The 18,668-nt window shown below is 36.9% G+C and overlaps 1 protein-coding gene across 1 annotated transcript in view; it reads right to left on the reverse strand.

The window, feature by feature from the left end:
• LOC102802357 (uncharacterized) overlaps window positions 1-18,668 on the reverse strand; it is a 36,939-nt gene that overhangs the window by 13,066 nt on the left and 5,205 nt on the right. The window contains exons 5-13 of the mRNA XM_085502392.1: window positions 16,233-16,716; window positions 14,999-15,198; window positions 14,616-14,700; window positions 12,375-12,551; window positions 10,894-10,961; window positions 5,526-5,667; window positions 4,959-4,999; window positions 4,096-4,272; window positions 1,963-2,165 (exon numbers count right to left, since the gene is read on the reverse strand). Of these exons, the coding sequence (XP_085358518.1) occupies window positions 1,963-2,165; window positions 4,096-4,272; window positions 4,959-4,999; window positions 5,526-5,667; window positions 10,894-10,961; window positions 12,375-12,551; window positions 14,616-14,700; window positions 14,999-15,198; window positions 16,233-16,716 (1,577 nt within the window). The remainder of the gene's footprint in view (window positions 1-1,962; window positions 2,166-4,095; window positions 4,273-4,958; window positions 5,000-5,525; window positions 5,668-10,893; window positions 10,962-12,374; window positions 12,552-14,615; window positions 14,701-14,998; window positions 15,199-16,232; window positions 16,717-18,668) is intronic.

Below are 18,668 nucleotides of genomic sequence, written 5' to 3' on the forward strand. Positions count from 1 at the left end.
AATAGCAGTGCCCAAATGATCATGCCTTTTATTGTGGCTACGTTGCGCACTGGTAAGAGATCACCGGCGCCGACATTGTTACCACTGTCAACGGAATCCCAACGCAGCTTTGAACTTTGAATAAAATGTAAATGCTGCCTCCAATCTAGAAAATACTATCGCAAAACGGTTGGAAATAATACATTTAACGGCTGAATACGTCCTAACAATAAAATAAAGTGACTTCTAATGACTGCCATGTTATTTTGCGAACCTCGTATAAGGTGCCCGGTTTTAGTTATAAACAGACGTTAGCTTCACGTTCATGTCCCTTCCATGATAACAGCCGAAAACATATTGCTTGTTTTTTACCGGTTTTCATTGGCAACCGAAGTATTTTTATTTTGTAAACAAATTTTCGTCTGCTATTTTTATTCAGTTCAAATCGTTCAGCAACATTTTTGGCATATTAGGTGTACATCACATGGAATACTACGATTGAGAGAACTTGATGTATGTTGACTGATTTTTATCATAGTACGAAGTACCAGGAAGTTACTCAGTTCCAAATAAAGATTACCAACGTCAAATGAGCAACATTTGACTGGTAATCAAGATTCATGTAATCCATGGCTAACAAGCAACATCACAAGCGAAGTTGTAGCATGCAGTACCAGTAAGTCATCCCGTCAGTGCAGTACTGCAGTAACACGGCATGTTTGCCATCAGCATTGTATTCAAACGAATCACGTGGTGTGCCGTTCTCGTTCAAACCCGGGATTCGATCAATAGGGGAGTCCCATTAAAAAAACACATTGCAAATCATGCAAGTTCAACATTTTCAAACCAATATACTAAAACAGAAATGCTCAGAGATGCAAATGAAGGATAGATATTACTTTTCACTATACACATCTCTGTTGATACTATCCCTCACATATTCTACTCCCAATTACTCCTGCGTAAAATGGACTAGCCTCTTCATGTTGACATTCAGACTAAAATCACGTGACAGGCTGTTAAAATTGGCTGTTGTATATTCTTTCGCCGGTCTGGAAAATGTGTTTAATTAGCTCACATTCAAGCAACAATGCAGATTTCCCAGTGGGAGTGAGACTATTCGACTCTGCCACTAAAGAAATAGGGGTGTTTTCAGCAAAAAACGAATAACCCTGGAATACACACAATATACTGAATTTCGGAACAAATCGTGCATTACTTACAGCAGCAGAATACCACAGAAATATCAGACGAAACATGAAAACACTATATATTGTATTTCAGCTTGAACCCTCTATATTGCAATTCTAGGAATTAACCCCATAAGTGCATCCATTTCCCACCTTGGTATCACCCACCCCTGAAAACAAACTCTTAATACCACGCTGAAGCGTTTGGTAATAAGCTCCGCTCGACAAAGTCGACAGCGGAGCTAAAAAGACACTACTGTTGTTCTATATGTGTTTAAGTCAATAAAATAGTTTGAGAGTCACTGGTGCTTGTGATATGACAAGTTTGTGTGCTTTGGCTCTTTTGATCTTGGCCAGAGTAAAATACATTGATCTGATTGGAAGTGCCTCTTATAACAAGCATATAAATCAGAGTTGCTGCAGCATATCGCAATGGATATAAAGTAAAATGGCAGAAGGTTGATTTGCCAAAGAGGGAGCATTTAAAAATGCACTAACTGAATAGAATCTGCAATGGAATAGCAGTGGAGCGGTGGCTGAATAATCGAACCTTTCGCTGGCGCTGATGAGTATATCTATTTTTCGTCTATTAAGATGAGTGCCCAATGCACACATTTGATTGATTTGTAACGATCCTACGTACGACAGAGTAGTTGGCTAAATGTGATAATCAACATTAGTATTGCTGCTTTAATGTAGGAAATAAACAAGTGACCCTGTGTCATTGTGTGAGCTAAAATCATGACTACACTGCGGAGGTTAGATAAAAATGGCAGTGATTGTATAGACTCACAATTGTCCAGTTTTACTCGATGCTTCCCTGGTGGACACCGGTGTCAATAACTTCTTTCTCTTTTTTTCTTTGCTTTTATAAACTAATATATTAGTTTCCTTGGCAACATTCATCTGGTTAACGATTCTCAGTGTCGGCTCCGAGTCTTCTGGCAAAGTTTCATTCCAGTCACATGACACACGTGGATACCTTTTGTCAGCATTCTGCAACAAACGGTAATTATCGACTGTGTTAATGAAAAGCATCTAGGTACATAGAAAATAATTATTATTATATTGAATATGTGAGATTGTTTGGTATTTTGGGAATGGTCCAGTGGCTATTTAAAATTTGTACTGCAATGTTGAGGAACGTTTATCCCATGACATCATTTCCAGTTTGCAATAATATATTGGACATATCTGGGTCGATGGAAATTTAGCTTTCATGGAGAAAATGTCTCACAAATTGTACATAAACTGTTGTTGTAAATACTGTTTACCGATAATTTTCGGGATTTGAGAATTTGATGTTATTCGTGAAAACAAAATTTCGCACTGTAACTGACAGTGTTGTAGGACCTCAAAGAATGTCAAGGCTACAATATTACATGCTTTGCAAATATAAACGGATGAACACGAACCAATTCTTTCACAGAATTACTAATTTTGCATTAGCATTTTTAGAATTAAGATTTCACTAGCGATTTTTGTGATGTAACAAAATTCGCATAACTTTTTCAATTCATGCATGATCTTCATTGCATACCTCACCCTAGCATATAATCCATAAACATTGTAAAAGAAACATGCATAAAAGTAAATAAACTGTCAAATCTGAAAAGGAGAAAAATCACGAGTATATACATGCAACTGTAAGGAGTGAATAGAAAAAAGCATATCATTGCAAATGAACAGGTGGGTTAATAGTGTCTTCAGAAAAAAAAATAGAAAATTGACATACAGTGTATAGTACTAAATATGATTACAAAACCAGAACTTTTACACTTGTATTTCTAAAGTTACAAAATGTACATGCTTTCTGCGCAGCTCTAGGAAGAGAAACTAGTGGACAGAATAATGGGCAAGTTAAGGGTACTCATCAATACTCACAACTCTGTCAGAAAATACCACCACAGGCTGAGTATAGAGGAACAATGAGTAAAGAATGAGAGAGATAGAGAGAATCAGACAGGGATTAGTACAGAAATATTGCTTTACATCTTCCACTAGTGGACAGAATAATGGGCAAGTTAAGGGTACTCATCAATACTCACAACTCTGTCAGAAAATACCACCACAGGCTGAGTATAGAGGAACAATGAGTATTAAAAGAATGAGAGAGAGAGAGTCAGACAGGGATTAGTACAGAAATATTGCCTTACATCTTACACACAAAGAATGGCATCTGAAATTAAAATGCATCATTTATTTGATGCTATTAGGAAATGTTGGTACATGTATTAAAATTGGTGAAACTAATAGCAAGGTCTAAAAACTTAATCAAAATACAAGATAAAAGTTCCTAGTCTGATTTTTTCTTGTTGATTATGATTATTTAGAAAATTTATGGCCAATTTTTACTGAAAATTGTACAGGTTTGTCCAATGAAATGTTGTACCTGTCAAAAATGTGGATTGCCTGTCCAAAATGACAGGTAGACAGGCGACTAGCTGAAAGCCTAGGGAGGGAACCTACCTGAATACAAGTTACCGGTAATACAACACAGTGATAGAAAATTAATATCGAAAAATTTGAAATTTAAACTGCTTACTTATGCATTCTGAGAATGTAGGTTTACAAACTAGGTATGTTGTGTTGTGAGAATAAAGGTGGAAATGTCATAATATTTTGTAATACAGGTATGTAAATTAGCTAATTAATATGCATATATATTAGACACTTGCTGCATCTTGGCTCATAGGCTTATAAATTGATCAGAACATCTTGAGAAATATAATTTGTTAATTACTGCTGTTGAAATTTTATTCAATTGTTTAAAAGTTTTAAATTGCCATGACATTTTATACATCACTAAAAATATTGATTTTTTTTCACAGTACAATTTTGCAAAATAAAATGCAGTTAAACTACTGAAGCACTTTTGTGTAGTGTGAAATGTATGATGATTACAGAAAACTAAAACTAAACTTACTGTTCTGGTCAGCGGCAATACTTGTGCTGGTGGTATTGGTTTGGGATGATACACAATCAGTCTAGATCTGGCATCCTGTTTGTTACCTTCTATTGGTGGCAATAGAGACGGACTTTCTAAGGCTTTTTTGGATGATTTATCTTTGCTTTTTTTACCAGAACTTCGTCCTGAATGGGACTGCGAATGGAATAGAGATTTAAAAATAACATTCAATACTGACATCTGGAGCATATGGTAGATCCAATTTTATGCAATAGAAACATCTTGTTGAACTTAACTGAAATGTGGCCTGGTGAAGTCGTGGCACACTATATTAGGCATTCATAAGTCTTTGTAAATGACAGAGTCCATGTTGAGAATTTAAGTGCCTCAGATCACTGAGATTATAAGTTTAATAGTAAAATTTCAGGTGAAAAAAAATAATGGCCGACAGACGGTCATCATGAGCTGCTGACACAGATTAGGATTTGGCCGATTTTATTGTTCTAAATGGTCGCTAGTCGACCAAATAAAAACAAATACATCATGGGTTGTTTTTGCACCAATTTTAAAGATAACAGTCAATGCATGTCTAGTAAATGGCTCTGGACTTGTGCACGCATGGATGGATGCAATCCAAATTAATAGTTCCTGTTAGAATATTTGGGTGTTGTGAACTATTAAAATGTATATATTTTTGGACGATCATAAGTGAATCTTACATTTTACTATATAAAGAATACAGAATATTAGATCTTGTTTTCAAAAAAAAAAAAAAAAAACAATTCTCAGGACTTAAGTACATACTAATTGATGGAATCCAGAAGGAAATCACGTCATTGCAAATGATATATTGAGTATTCACACATTGATGAACTGCTTACCTTCTGTTTAGGCGAAGAACTCTGTCTTCCAACAAGTGAACCTAATAAAAGAAATATATTAAGATTGTTACTGACATCTCAGCAATCACTGCAAATTACGAAACACAAACAAATACTAATGTGCGGCACTATCACTGAATGTAAACCTAAGATATACATAGTGCATTCTTCGCCACTGAAAAGTAACTTTTCATCTTCAGATAAAAATAATCACCGATTAAAATTTAAGCAAAGACGTTTTCAAGGCATACCGATATCTAACAAATTCCTGCCAGTCAGTTGTCAAATGTAAACACAAACTGATATGCATATCTAAAGGGTTATGTTTTACCTTGGCAACGAAATTGGACAAAATCAAATAAAGCCTGAAGTATGCATGGATTAGAAGACAAGTCCATGTTTTGTTTCTTTTTACTACAGCCAACCGTGGATAAGAAACAGATACTAGATTTATAGTATGTATCAATTATGGTGCAGCAATGTGAAGAATTAACTGACAAATCTCATTGAATACAAACATGTATATAAAATACGCAGGAATGTAATTTAAACACAAACTTAACATACTTTCAACATTACTTAAGAACGTAGCTTCTCTCACGGTAGTAGCTGGCTCCGATGTTTTAAACGTTGTTGACGCCACAGCAGCATCTTCTACTTTATTCCACATTTTATGTATCTTTTTTGCCAAGGCATCTAAAGCTATTTTCTATTAAAAAAACAAATAATATAGACAACATCAACACTACACATATCAAGTAGCCATTCCTTAGGGGGGACATTGAGTGGTCATGCAAACTTAGTACATAAAAGGAACAATACAAATACAACACCCATCAAAGCATCCAGTCACATAAATTCTGGATTGTAATCCTTATGTATGGTAAAGTACATTCATGTCCAAACTGAATAGTTTTTTTTTTTTTCGTGCCAACTTCTGTTTTTCTCTAACTAAGAGACTGATTGAAATTGCAAACATTTCCTCAATACAGTAAAGGCCATAAAGCTGTGGTTGTTATAATAGTTTTATGAATATACATTTTCATAAATCATATGGATGTTATAATTCAAATTGACCGAATGGTATTGTGACATCAATGGTAGTTCTAGTAAAAATTAATGAGAGACTAGTAGTTCAATATTATCCAATCAGCAAGCGCCTCATTTTGAATATGTGGGTGGTCACAGTTGCTATGTTACATGAAGGCATGCCACGTACATTATGGGTGTAAACAATTTGAAGCTTTTAAGCCAATCACTATTAAATATTTGAATTTGAATGACACCTGATGATCATGATTTATAAACATGTTTATAAGAAAAATCACTAGATTTGTTCTTTTCACTGTAAACCTGTGTAAATTTTTTCAAAAACATTGATCAGGACATGCAGCTAATGAAGAATTATGTCAATTTTGTTTAAAATTAAAATAAAACTCTAGAGAAATACATACACATTATGATGGGTTAAAAAAATTACAAGGCATATAATAATTCAAAATTAAGATTTAATTTGGTAAGACACATATAGTGTACAACGGAACAGATGGCCAAGTTCAAGTATTTACAAGGCTGGACATGTCACATTTACAAAGGGATGCATATGGTGGCTCATAACGTCAATATCAATGTACGATACACGTACTCAGTTGGATAATCTATGCGTGTATTGCTATACTCACATGCAGCAAAACATAAACATATGACATGGTTAAACACGTTTAACAGGTGACAGTTGTCATGTCGCACATGCACAGAATATGGGTCCCATAGTAACAAAGATGGTGACTTGTTTGTTGTGCAGAACAACACGTACATGGTACAACACAGAGGGATACTATCAAGATTTAACTACAGTATTTAGTGAACTTCAACACTAAATCAAAATTTGTATTATATGCTTGCTAGTGGAAGAGCATATTGGGTTGTGGGAAAATCAATGTTCATCGACACAATCTCAAGCGAACGACTACCGCCCTTCAATATAGTTAGCAACAGTTGCTGGATTTTAGTGCATAAAATATGATATGCGATCAAGATCCCATTTTGAAACCATGCATATTTGCTAGATAATCATAAGACAAACACACCTTTTCTAGAAATATGAAATGAGAAACAATTTTTTTTTTTAATAGAGTGACAACCTCACTTATTCCTATCCCAATATTAATCAAACCATTCTAAAACTGCCATGATAATGATCAGAATAATTCAATTGAAAAATGTGCACATGGAATCCAACAACATAAACATCTTTATCGATCTGCATCAAAACTGATTTCAAAATGCAAGAGACACAACAATTTCATCAAGCATGAAGAATAGCTATCCTACTACATTTAAAGCACTAACATGTGAGAAAGCAACACAGTGAACACACAAATATATATGCATCAGCTTGAGATGTAACACATACAACCATACACAAACCATTATTTTGTATTCATTAATTTACGAAAAAGACTCCCAAAGTTTGTGCAAGTAATGTGTTAGTTAATATAAACCCTGACACTCCCCACCTCAGGTACATAGAAACAAGAAAAATCACTAGAGTTGCTTAATATATTATGCCCCCTCCCTGGGATAAAACAAATATGCCTTATCACTCTGTTATCTGCACCCGATACTATCCATACACTATTGTTCCCAGGTTTTTACCAATAAGTGGGAAATTTCATGAGAAAATACCTGACCCCTTCAAGCTTGTCTGAAAATTGATATCTCAAAATTAACCCCATAACTGTTCCACATACCTCGAGGTGGAGTGGAGGCTTCCATTGACTCATTCATTGTTTTTGTTTTACAACAAATCACAAAATTGTCTTGTATCGAAAAAAACAATGCAATAGCAAGTTGTTCTGATAAATAAAAATATTTGTTTATTTCTTAATTTTGATTCATTCAATTATTTTTTTGATAAGTTGCTAATTATTTACTGGAAAATTCCCATTCAACTTAATAGTTCATGAGCAAATTACTCAACCATTCACCGAGCATCATACAATGGCGTTCAACCACATTGTGTGCTTGCAGATGAGAAAAGAAATTTGATTGGAAGCATGTTTTGAGAGTCTTGAAAATTTACAATTAGAGTTGGGCATATATTAATGGGGCTTTCACACCAAACCATATTCCTGCAAATAAAAGTAGCTTTATATATATCATGACAACAAATGAAATTAAGGCCAGGCTTTTATTATCCCTTGTTTCGCGAACCCGCCGAATGAACAGGAGTCGAAAATGAAATAAAAATATAATTTTATTTCAGTGTAATTTTTCGTGCCCGCCGACTTGTAAGCGCAAAAAAATGCTAAAAAAATATTATTTTTATCTTCATTTTTTTACCGCCCGCTGCATAACAAATCCAAGTTGCATTTTCATGGGAGTATCAAAGTACCAAAGTCTCACGCAGATGAGAAACAAGGTTATACTTCTCTCCGATCAAAGAATTAATTTTATTTTTTTCCCCGCCCTCCTCAAAAAAATTGCCTTATAAAAACTCGCGAAACAAGGAATAAAAAAAGTCTGGCCTAATGGAATTTAAATGCCCATGTCTTGAAAAATGTTAAATCCTAAATCAATATTTAAACAAGAGTCATAGTACATAGCTACATTAACCGTGTATATAGCCCTAAATCTAGTAACATAAAACACTCGGAGACATAAAGACATAAACAAGGCAGCAACAACGGTGTATGGCAATAACTCTCATAACATCAAACACTCACGGACATAAAGACATTTACCTCACAGTACATTTGTTCATTGAAGTCATTATAATCAAGTTGATTTACTTTCTGATAGCATTATGATGATAAAAGTAATAGGATTATGAAAACAGTGGGGTTATCACATGCACACAAGAAAATATCCAAATGTAGATCTATCACTACTATGAGCTATGCTACCGTGAATGTCAATGTATGTATGAGACTGGTGGAATGATTCCATAGCTACATTGAGACATGAAGTTGAATAGACAGAGGTAGTGGTTGGCTGCACAGTGGTAGTAATGGGCATGGGTAACAGTGGGATGAGATGGGTGGGGGTAGTGGACATAGTAGGGGTAGGCATAGGTATTGGTGGGCATGGTAGTGGTAGTGGTGGGCTATGTAGAGGTAGTGGTAGCATGGTTAGTTGTAGGCTATGTAGTGTTGGACGTGGTAGCAGTAGGCTATGTTCTGGTAGTGGTGGGCTATGTTCTGGTAGTGGTGGGCTATGTAGAGATAGTGGTGGGCTATGTAGAGGTAGTGGTAGCATGGTTAGTTGTAGGCTATGTAGTGTTGGACGTGGTAGCAGTAGGCTATGTTCTGGTAGTGGTGGGCTATGTTCTGGTAGTGGTGGGCTATGTTCTGGTAGTGGTGGGCTATGTAGAGGTAGTGGTGGGCTATGTAGAGGTAGTGGTGGCATGGTTAGTTGTAGGCTATGTAACAGTAGAGGTAGTGGTAGGCTATGTAGAGATAGTGGTGGGCTATGTAGAGATAGTGGTGGGCTATGTAGAGGTAGTGGTGGGCTATGTAGAGGTAGTGGTGGGCTATGTAGAGGTAGTGGTGGGCTATGTAATGGTAGTGGTGGGCTATGTAGAGGTAGTGGTGGGCTATGTAATGGTAGTGGTGGGCTATGAAGAGGTAGTGGTGGGCTATGTAATGGTAGTGGTGGGCTATGTAGAGGTAGTGGTGGGCTATGTAGAGGTAGTGGTGGGCTATGTAGAGGTAGTGGTGGGCATGGTTGTGGTAGAGGTAGTGGTGGGCTATGTAGAGGTAGTGGTGGGCATGGTTGTGGTAGGCTATGTAGTGTTGGACGTGGTAGCGGTAGGCTATGTGGTGGTAGTGGTGGGCTATGTAGAGGTAGTGGTGGGCATGGTTGTGGTAGAGGTAGTGGTTGGCATGGTTAGTGGTAGGCTATGTAGTGTTGGACGTGGTAGCGGTAGGCTATGTGGTGGTAGTGGTAGGCTATGTGGTGGTAGTGGTGGGCATGGTTGTGGTAGAGGTAGTGGTGGGCTTGGTTAGTGGTAGGCTATGTAGTGTTGGATGTGGTAGCGGTAGGCTATGTGGTGGTAGTGGTAGGCTATGTAATGGCAGTGGTTGGCTATGTAGAGGTAGTGGTGGGCATGGTTGTGGTAGGCTATGTAGTGTTGGATGTGGTAGCGGTAGGCTATGTGGTGGTAGTGGTGGGCTATGTAGAGGTAGTGGTGGGCATGGTTGTGGTAGGCTATGTAGTGTTGGACGTGGTAGCGGTAGGCTATGTGGTGGTAGTGGTGGGCTATGTAGAGGTAGTGGTGGGCATGGTTGTGGTAGAGGTAGTGGTGGGCATGGTTAGTGGTAGGCTATGTAGTGTTGGACGTGGTAGCGGTAGGCTATGTGGTGGTAGTGGTGGGCTATGTAGAGGTAGTGGTGGGCATGGTTGTGGTAGGCTATGTAGTGTTGGACGTGGTAGCGGTAGGCTATGTTCTGGTAGTGGTGGGCTATGTAATGGTAGTGGTGGGCTATGTAGAGGTAGTGGTGGGCATGGTTGTGGTAGGCTATGTAGTGTTGGATGTGGTAGCGGTAGGCTATGTGGTGGTAGTGGTGGGCTATGTAGAGGTAGTGGTGGGCATGGTTGTGGTAGAGGTAGTGGTGGGCATGGTTAGTGGTAGGCTATGTAGTGTTGGACGTGTTAGCGGTAGGCTATGTGGTGGAAATGGTGGGTTATGTAATGGTAGTGGTGTTCTATGTGGTGGTAGTGGTGGGCTATGTAGTAGTAATGGTGGGTTATGTAGTGGTGGGAATGGGTAGTGTTGAACCACATAGTGGTAGTGAGGGAGACTACCCGGTACTACATTTTAACAATCTGATAGGGGAAAAAAACTTCCTGGCTATACACAGCATACAAACACTAAGAGCCATGTACCATGCATTACAAGACATCACCATGTGTGCATGTTAGAAGTACTCACATGTACATCAGGAATATCACTCCCCTTTCTTCTTTGTCTCCATGGTAACTCTGTACTTTCACCATGACCTACATGGGGATACAAACAAGATGAAATGCTGAATTTAGATCCCAAACACTAAATATTAAACTACATTCCATGGTACATCTCTATTAAATACAGTTATGGTATTTTATCACAAACTATGCTCTGTCGTACACATTCAGCTATGGTTTTTAATTAAGGTAGAGATGCAGGTTTGTGGGCACTTGGGAGTGAAATTTTTTTTTTGCTTTTTATTTTTCAAACAGTCTTGGCTATAGACTGTTAAAATTTTGTAGAATTGTGAATAATGGAACATACTCAAAAGACGATTTTAAAATATAGATAACAGGTGCAAACATTCTCTCTTTTGAATGCTTAGCACGATTTAGCAAGGCTGTACATAAATAATAAAAAAGAAACATGGTGAAAAAAAGAAATGACGGGATCTCCATATTATGCACTATATTTAACTTTTAACAAAACGATAATACATTTAAATTTGGAACTGTTACAGCCATTTTAATTATGAGCATTAGCAAACTTCTTACTGAGTGAATTGTTATGCAAATTAGCAATTATCTCAGCTTCTTTTTAGTGCACATCCCAGAAATTTAAAAAAAAATAGCTCCTAGACGCTTTGACCTTTTGTTTTGAAATTTTCACAAATGATTGACAATGTGTTTATCTTCAAAACGCCGTCGGAGCATTGTTTTTGGTTGAACAGTGTTACAACAATCGTACAGACAACTAGCCTGGGTGTTAATATATGCATAAACTTGAAGTAGTGAAATTTGGGCTGCTGCCCTGCAAAATTGACAACTGGTAGACAGATTTCAAGACGGCACTTTCTTCATAGTAAACAGATGTACCCGTAAACCAATTTTTACAGGAAACAGAAGCATGGTTTGGAAGCTAATTTTTTTTGAATTACTTTTGACCAAAAAAGCACATTTTTGTGCATATTTCAAACTACAGTGTCCATAAAAAAAAATACTAACAAAGTTTTAAAATTCATACAATAAGCTTTCCGAAAATATATAGTTTTGTGGACAAAGGAGGTCATCTTGGTTTCCTATTTAACTAATTAAAATACCTGTCAGGTAAACTGCATCTCTACCTTAATGAATAAATTTAGTACCGTAAAATCTGTATTAGAAGCCGCATCCCTAATAGAAGTCGCACCCATTCTTTTTGAAAAATTGAGAACCAAAAAATCATCATTTCTCATAAGTGTAGATGCTCTAATAGAAGCCGCATCCCCTCTATTGCATTGTACCATTTTAATAGAAGCCGCGGTTTCTAATACAGATTTTACAGTACTGATAGCTCATGTAGGAGTTTGGGTCCAACCAGCCAGGGATTAGAGGTCTCATATGCTTACAACTATCAGCTAGTGTGGAAGGTACAGCTAAACCCATAGTACGATATGATAGTGGATTTAATTTAGATATACTTACGACTAACAGTAAACGTAGACGGTACAGCCAAACCCATAGCATGATATGACAGTGGGTCTAATTCTAAAATAGCATTCATATTTTCATTAAATTCAAACTGGTGATGGTCTGATTCCCAGTAACTCTCAGCTCTACTTTTTGGAGTTTCCTCTTTACTCTCAGCTGTTTTACTTCCATCTGTAAATGAAAACAGGTCAATCAATAACACTAATTACAAAACTCAGTATATTATGCATTTGCCAATACATATTTTCATGACCAAGTAATTGATTTTCATAAAACAAAAACTGCTTAATTATTATGCTAATTAGCTAATTAATATTCAAATATAATTTGACTACAGATATGCAAAAGCCTAATGTGGTCTTCATAAACAATATATTTCTGGTTAGATCATTACACACAAGGATGTAATCCCAGTATGTTATAGTATATCTTCCTTCTTGGAAAAATCTCATTTTACAGACTGAGCATTTGGCTTAAAGCGCGGCTCCGCAATCCCAGGAATTGCACCAGTGCATCATGGGAAATGTAATTTGCATGGTCCGCCCAGTTGTTTACTTGGTACACAGCTGTTATCATTACAACTGAAGGCGTTAATTCCGTAAGCTAACGTCATGCATTACGCTATTATCTGATTTGAAAGGACTTGCTGAATCCCGTTGTTCGACGTTCACTGGGCCTACGCACTCTTTTGAAAGCCGTTTTCTGTGTTTGTTTCGCTCGTGGTCGACTGTAAAGCACAATTTCTGTAAATGGCGTGACGGCATTGTAAGGTTCTCTCTGAATTGAGCTCATGCCTTTGCTTTCTTGCTATTGTACTAATATGTTACAAGTGCGACCTTTTTATACAATGTATTTATTCATTCACTCGCTGCTATTAGGCGTCGTTTATACAAAAAGTATTGGACGATGCTCGGACGACGAAATGCGTGGACTGACGAAAGATACATCCAGCGCAAGTCACAACTTATGAGGGCTGATGACGTTGTGGTCACACAAAAAGAAGTGATGCCGGAGTGTGTTGTAAGACAGATACGCGGACTGTATCCCAATCTTCCAGGCGTGCCTTATATGGGTCATCTCTGGTACTGAAAAATATGTGTCTCACATTGATACAAACGAACCAAACGGCCCTTTTCAGGGCCAACAAATATTCCAAAAAGAGAACTACCGTATTGTCAATTACTTGCATCATGAAAAAAACTGTATTTTATTTGAATGACCTACACAATGTAGTTGTCGTACAACGTTTGCCATAATGTGTCTTGTCGGCTCGGCAATAATGACGTTATGCAACGTCAACAAAACAAAAAAAAAAAAAAAATTTATTATACGTATACGGCTGTGCGGCACGGGTCCGACGCCAAATATACATAAATATATGCGCGGCTCATACTAGTACGTGACAAAAAGGGCTAAATATTTCACTGCGGAGACATGTTTCAGGGAACATTATAATTTTTTGTGAGACCTTTCAATTTATTTATTTCGAGAACGAAGGGAAATTTGAGAAGCATACTCGACATATTGTAGGGGACGTATTTGGGACTCCCTCGACTCTTTTCATCGATATCAGAGTGAAACCCATTTTTTTTACAGCCCTGTAACCGCGAATGTCTTTCTTTGCGCACACACACTACAGAAATTATTGGTATGTTTACGCAAAGTCCCTCCCCTCTCGCGCACACCCCAGCTCGTGCGATTCGCACTCGCTCGGGTCGGACCGCTTCGTGGAGCGCCGACGATGTCCCCTGAGATGAACGGACGGACAAACAGCTCACAGCATATCATTTCTTATTAGCTCCACGATATTACTTACATGATCAACTCCGTAATTACATAAACATACCTAGAGATTGAACAAACAACTCGGAATTAACACCTTACATTTACATAAACCCATGACTGACAGCCAGTTTGAGCAGTCAAAACGACTGTTTGAATCATGCTTTTCCATCGCTTTTACGCGGAAATCGCACTGACATCGCACCGAACTCGTAAATTAACATCGCAGTTGTATCGCGGACATATTCATGTTTGTGTACGACATGAAAATAAAGCACCACAGGCGTTAAGATTGCCGAAAAGAGTGATTTTGCGGAGCACCCCGAAGAGAAGTTTCACGCTTGAGTGTCATTTGCATACTGAAAAGTGGCGGCCATCTTTCCTTTTATACACCCAGACCCGCGGTTTAATTATAACTAGACAAGTGCACCCTTCTTGAATACAGTACATTACCTTGTTCAGGGGATTTGAGGACAACTTGTCGAGATTCTCTCTCAGATTCTGTCATAAAGATTCCTGCTTCACTTTTAGATTTATCCTAAAGTTAAAAATAAAACACAATAAACACCAATCTAGACTGATAGAACTAAATAAATGAAATACTAAAATCTTGGAGATCTCTCAAGATTCTTGGTTTGAGCTACACTAGTATAGTCACAAGAGTCACTACTTATAATCAGTTGTTTTCAGTGCAGAAAACGTCAGCAATGGCACAGTGGGGATGACACTGTAGATAGGACAATGACTGTGGTAAAAAAACAAAGTAGAACAAAGCACTGTGGCAGTACCACCATGAATAATGAACAATCCTTGGAGGATTATATCAAACTTCTTACCTCTGAGTTTTCATCTTCCTCTGGCTGTGAGTCAGTCAGAACATCAGTCTGACTAATATCAGAAAATTCTTCATCCGTTGTTGTCACCGAGTTAGCAGGATACACTGAGACCTCTGTCAGATCTCTTTTGTAGATCGGGAGTTTATCAGTAATACCGCCCTCGTGTGGTAGCTTGTCACATACTCTCACACTTCTGCTGTCTATTATTATGTGTAAATTATTGTTAGTGTTATCAACTTATCAAACTTTTTTTGGAAATGATTGCACAATGGGGATTAACTGAAAGACACTAACAAATTATTGTAATATGAAATATGACCTAAGTAGCTCTTACAGATTCAACTGATGATATTTGATGAAATTTCTTAAATTTAACAATCACGGCACCTAGATAATGTAAAATACTTTATTTTCGTTTGGAATTAAATTTCGCTATTTTCACTGAAGGAATGATTCAGTGAAATTAAAATCCAGCGAATATATCTTTTTTTCCTATATTTTACATTCAACTTTTCAAAAATCAGTGAAAATGAATTACATACAAAACACCCAAAAAGTCTTTTCAACGAAAATTAATTTCAGCGAAAATAAAGTATTCTACAGTAGTTGACTTTGAAAATGATCAAGACGGGTAATCACTGAGACAGAATTTGTTCTAACATGAACAAATCTGAAAAAGAAAGAAGAATCCCTTTAACACTGTACCACCCGACTAGAAGTATGGTTAATGTAAGAAGCAGAAAACACCAATAAATGATAACAAATGACTATGGACAATGGTGAATTGATGATAAAAAACCTAAATATCATATTTGGTCTATTAGAAGTACATATCAAATATAAGCGCACATTTACCAAATATTTCATTTCTTCTTTGTAAAGTAAGCAAAATGCGATGTTATCATGGAAAAGATGGCAGCCATTTTGCAGACAAGATACAATGCTTGCCTACAACTCCTAGAAATCATACTGACTATATGAAGCTCACTTCATCAGACTGAATGTTATGGGGCATGTCACATGCAATTGTAATTGTATGCTAGATCATTAAAATACTACTTATTTTGACCATACATATACCTCTGTCATTTAGGAAAAGCACATGAATTACTAATAGAACAAATATGGTATCTATATTTTCATCTCCAATTGAATCATTATAATATACCTTATTTTGACCACCTCGATAATTTATGTAAGCGGTAATAGAGACATTACTGTACTGCTTACATACCTTCACTTTTTGCATCATCTTCCCTTCCGTCAGCTTCCCCTCGGGACAGCGGTCTTTTAAGAATAGATTTGGGTTTGATCGTCACCATCTCTTCTTCATCGTCTGTCGATACACGAGATGTTGACGCATCACCCGCTCCCATTTCCTTTTGTCGCCTAGTTTTCTTCTTCCTCTTTTGTTTCTTAACTCTCACTGGTGCGTCATCAGGTTCCTTCATCACGGTGTCTAGTACGTCCAACTGTCCATCTTGCGTGAGTTTACTTGATGTTCTGCTTGGGATGGACGATCTTTTCATAATTTCATCATCATCGATGAATCCTTCCACATTGTCAATGTTTTTAACAAACTGAATTGATGAGTTGGATCTTTCAGAAGGACCGATTTGATTATTCATCAATTCATATTCAGTTCCGGTGTGTGTCGGACTCTGGAACTGACGATTTTCCGAGTATATATACGACGTGGTTTCAGAGGTCATCGCAGACTGTGGATACACATGAAATATGTTGGGCTATATTCAACTAGTTTACTTAAAGGCCCAGGTATACTTTAAATACGCTCCTAAACAATAGGGATTATTTCCTTGCTTGTCACGCTGTAGTAAACAGCTCCAGCCAAGCTCCAGTAAAAACGCGTTTTCTCGAACTTACATGTCTATTATGTCGTGCCAAAGTGGATGCATGTGACTATGAATATCACAGCAGTGACTGTGTGTAGTATTTATGACAATAAATAGTGTACGAGCTGAGATTTTGGCGGATAAAAGTAAAAACATGAACCGGGGAAAGGGATGCGCGACTAATCTTGAATAATTACTACTGTCAATCAAAGTCACGTGATATTGGACTGCTGAAACAGGATGCGTCATAGGCTATGCAAGTGATTAAGACCATGCATTAGAATAGCCACACCTCCAATTCACACTTGCCCAGGGCAAGTGAATTGGGCCTTTAAATCAATGTGGGTATGTGCCTTTTCGTTTTTATTTTGAAAGTGGCATTAAAATGGTGCTTTGATTTTTCAAGAAAACTGAATTTTCCTTTTGACTGAAATTGACTGATGTTTATGAGCACAAATATAAATATTTTTTTTATATATCGGTATATTATTGTGAATATTCCCTTTAATACAGAATCATAAATTTTGTATAAATACATGTATATGCATGTTTAACTTTCTCTGACTATACAGGACTTTGGGATTGAGACGGCAACCATTTTTAAGCCTCAAATTGATTAAACTGCTTTCACATCATGAATGGAAAATGGAAAAGCAAATTTATTGGGCATCTATAAAACAATTGCCCTTCGTGCATCCATGAAGTTTAAGCTCTGGCATACATTTGTAGCTACTCTTTTTTGCATTATACACAAGTTAAATATTTCACATAATGAGATTAGATTCTGGAGAAGTGAATAGAGTTTAGCATAGAGGTCTGCATTTAATGGTATACATACTGTATGTGATGTAAGAAGTGAATAGGGTTTAGCATAGAGGTCTATATTTAATGGTATACATACTGTATGTGATGTAAGAAGTGAATAGGGTTTAGCATAGAGGTCTATATTTAATGGTATACATACTGTATGTGATGTAAGAAGTGAATAGGGTTTAGCATAGAGGTCTGTATTTAATAGTATACATACTGTATGTGATGTAAGAAGTGAATAGGGTTTAGCATAGAGGTCTATATTTAATGGTATACATACTGTATGTGATGTAAGAAGTGAATAGGGTTTAGCATAGAGGTCTATATTTAATGGTATACATACTGTATGTGATGTAAGAAGTGAATAGGGTTTAGCATAGAGGTCTATATTTAATGGTATACATACTGTATGTGATGTAAGAAGTGAATAGGGTTTAGCATAGAGGTCTGCATTTAATGGTATACATACTGTATGTGATGTAAGAAGTGAATAGGGTTTAGCATAGAGGTCTGCATTTAATGGTATACATACTGTATGTGATGTAAGAAGTGAATAGGGTTTAGCATAGAGGTCTGCATTTAATGGTATACATACTGTATGTGATGTAAGAAGTGAATAGGGTTTAGCATAGAGGTCTATATTTAATGGTATACATACTGTATGTGATGTAAGAAGTGAATAGGGTTTAGCATAGAGGTCTACATTTAATGGTATACATACTGTATGTGATGTAAGAAGTGAATAGGGTTTAGCATAGAGGTCTGCATTTAATGGTATACATACTGTATGTGATGTAAGAAGTGAATAGGGTTTAGCATAGAGGTCTATATTTAATGGTATACATACTGTATGTAGTGTAAGAAGTGAATAGGGTTTAGCATAGAGGTCTGCATTTAATGGTATACATACTGTATGTGATGTAAGAAGTGAATAGGGTTAGCATAGAGGTCTATATTTAATGGTATACATACTGTATGTGATGTAAGAAGTGAATAGGGTTTAGCAT

This window comes from Saccoglossus kowalevskii, chromosome 8, assembly GCF_978046115.1.
Source record: "Saccoglossus kowalevskii chromosome 8, keSacKowa6.1, whole genome shotgun sequence".
Taxonomy (NCBI): domain Eukaryota; kingdom Metazoa; phylum Hemichordata; class Enteropneusta; family Harrimaniidae; genus Saccoglossus; species Saccoglossus kowalevskii.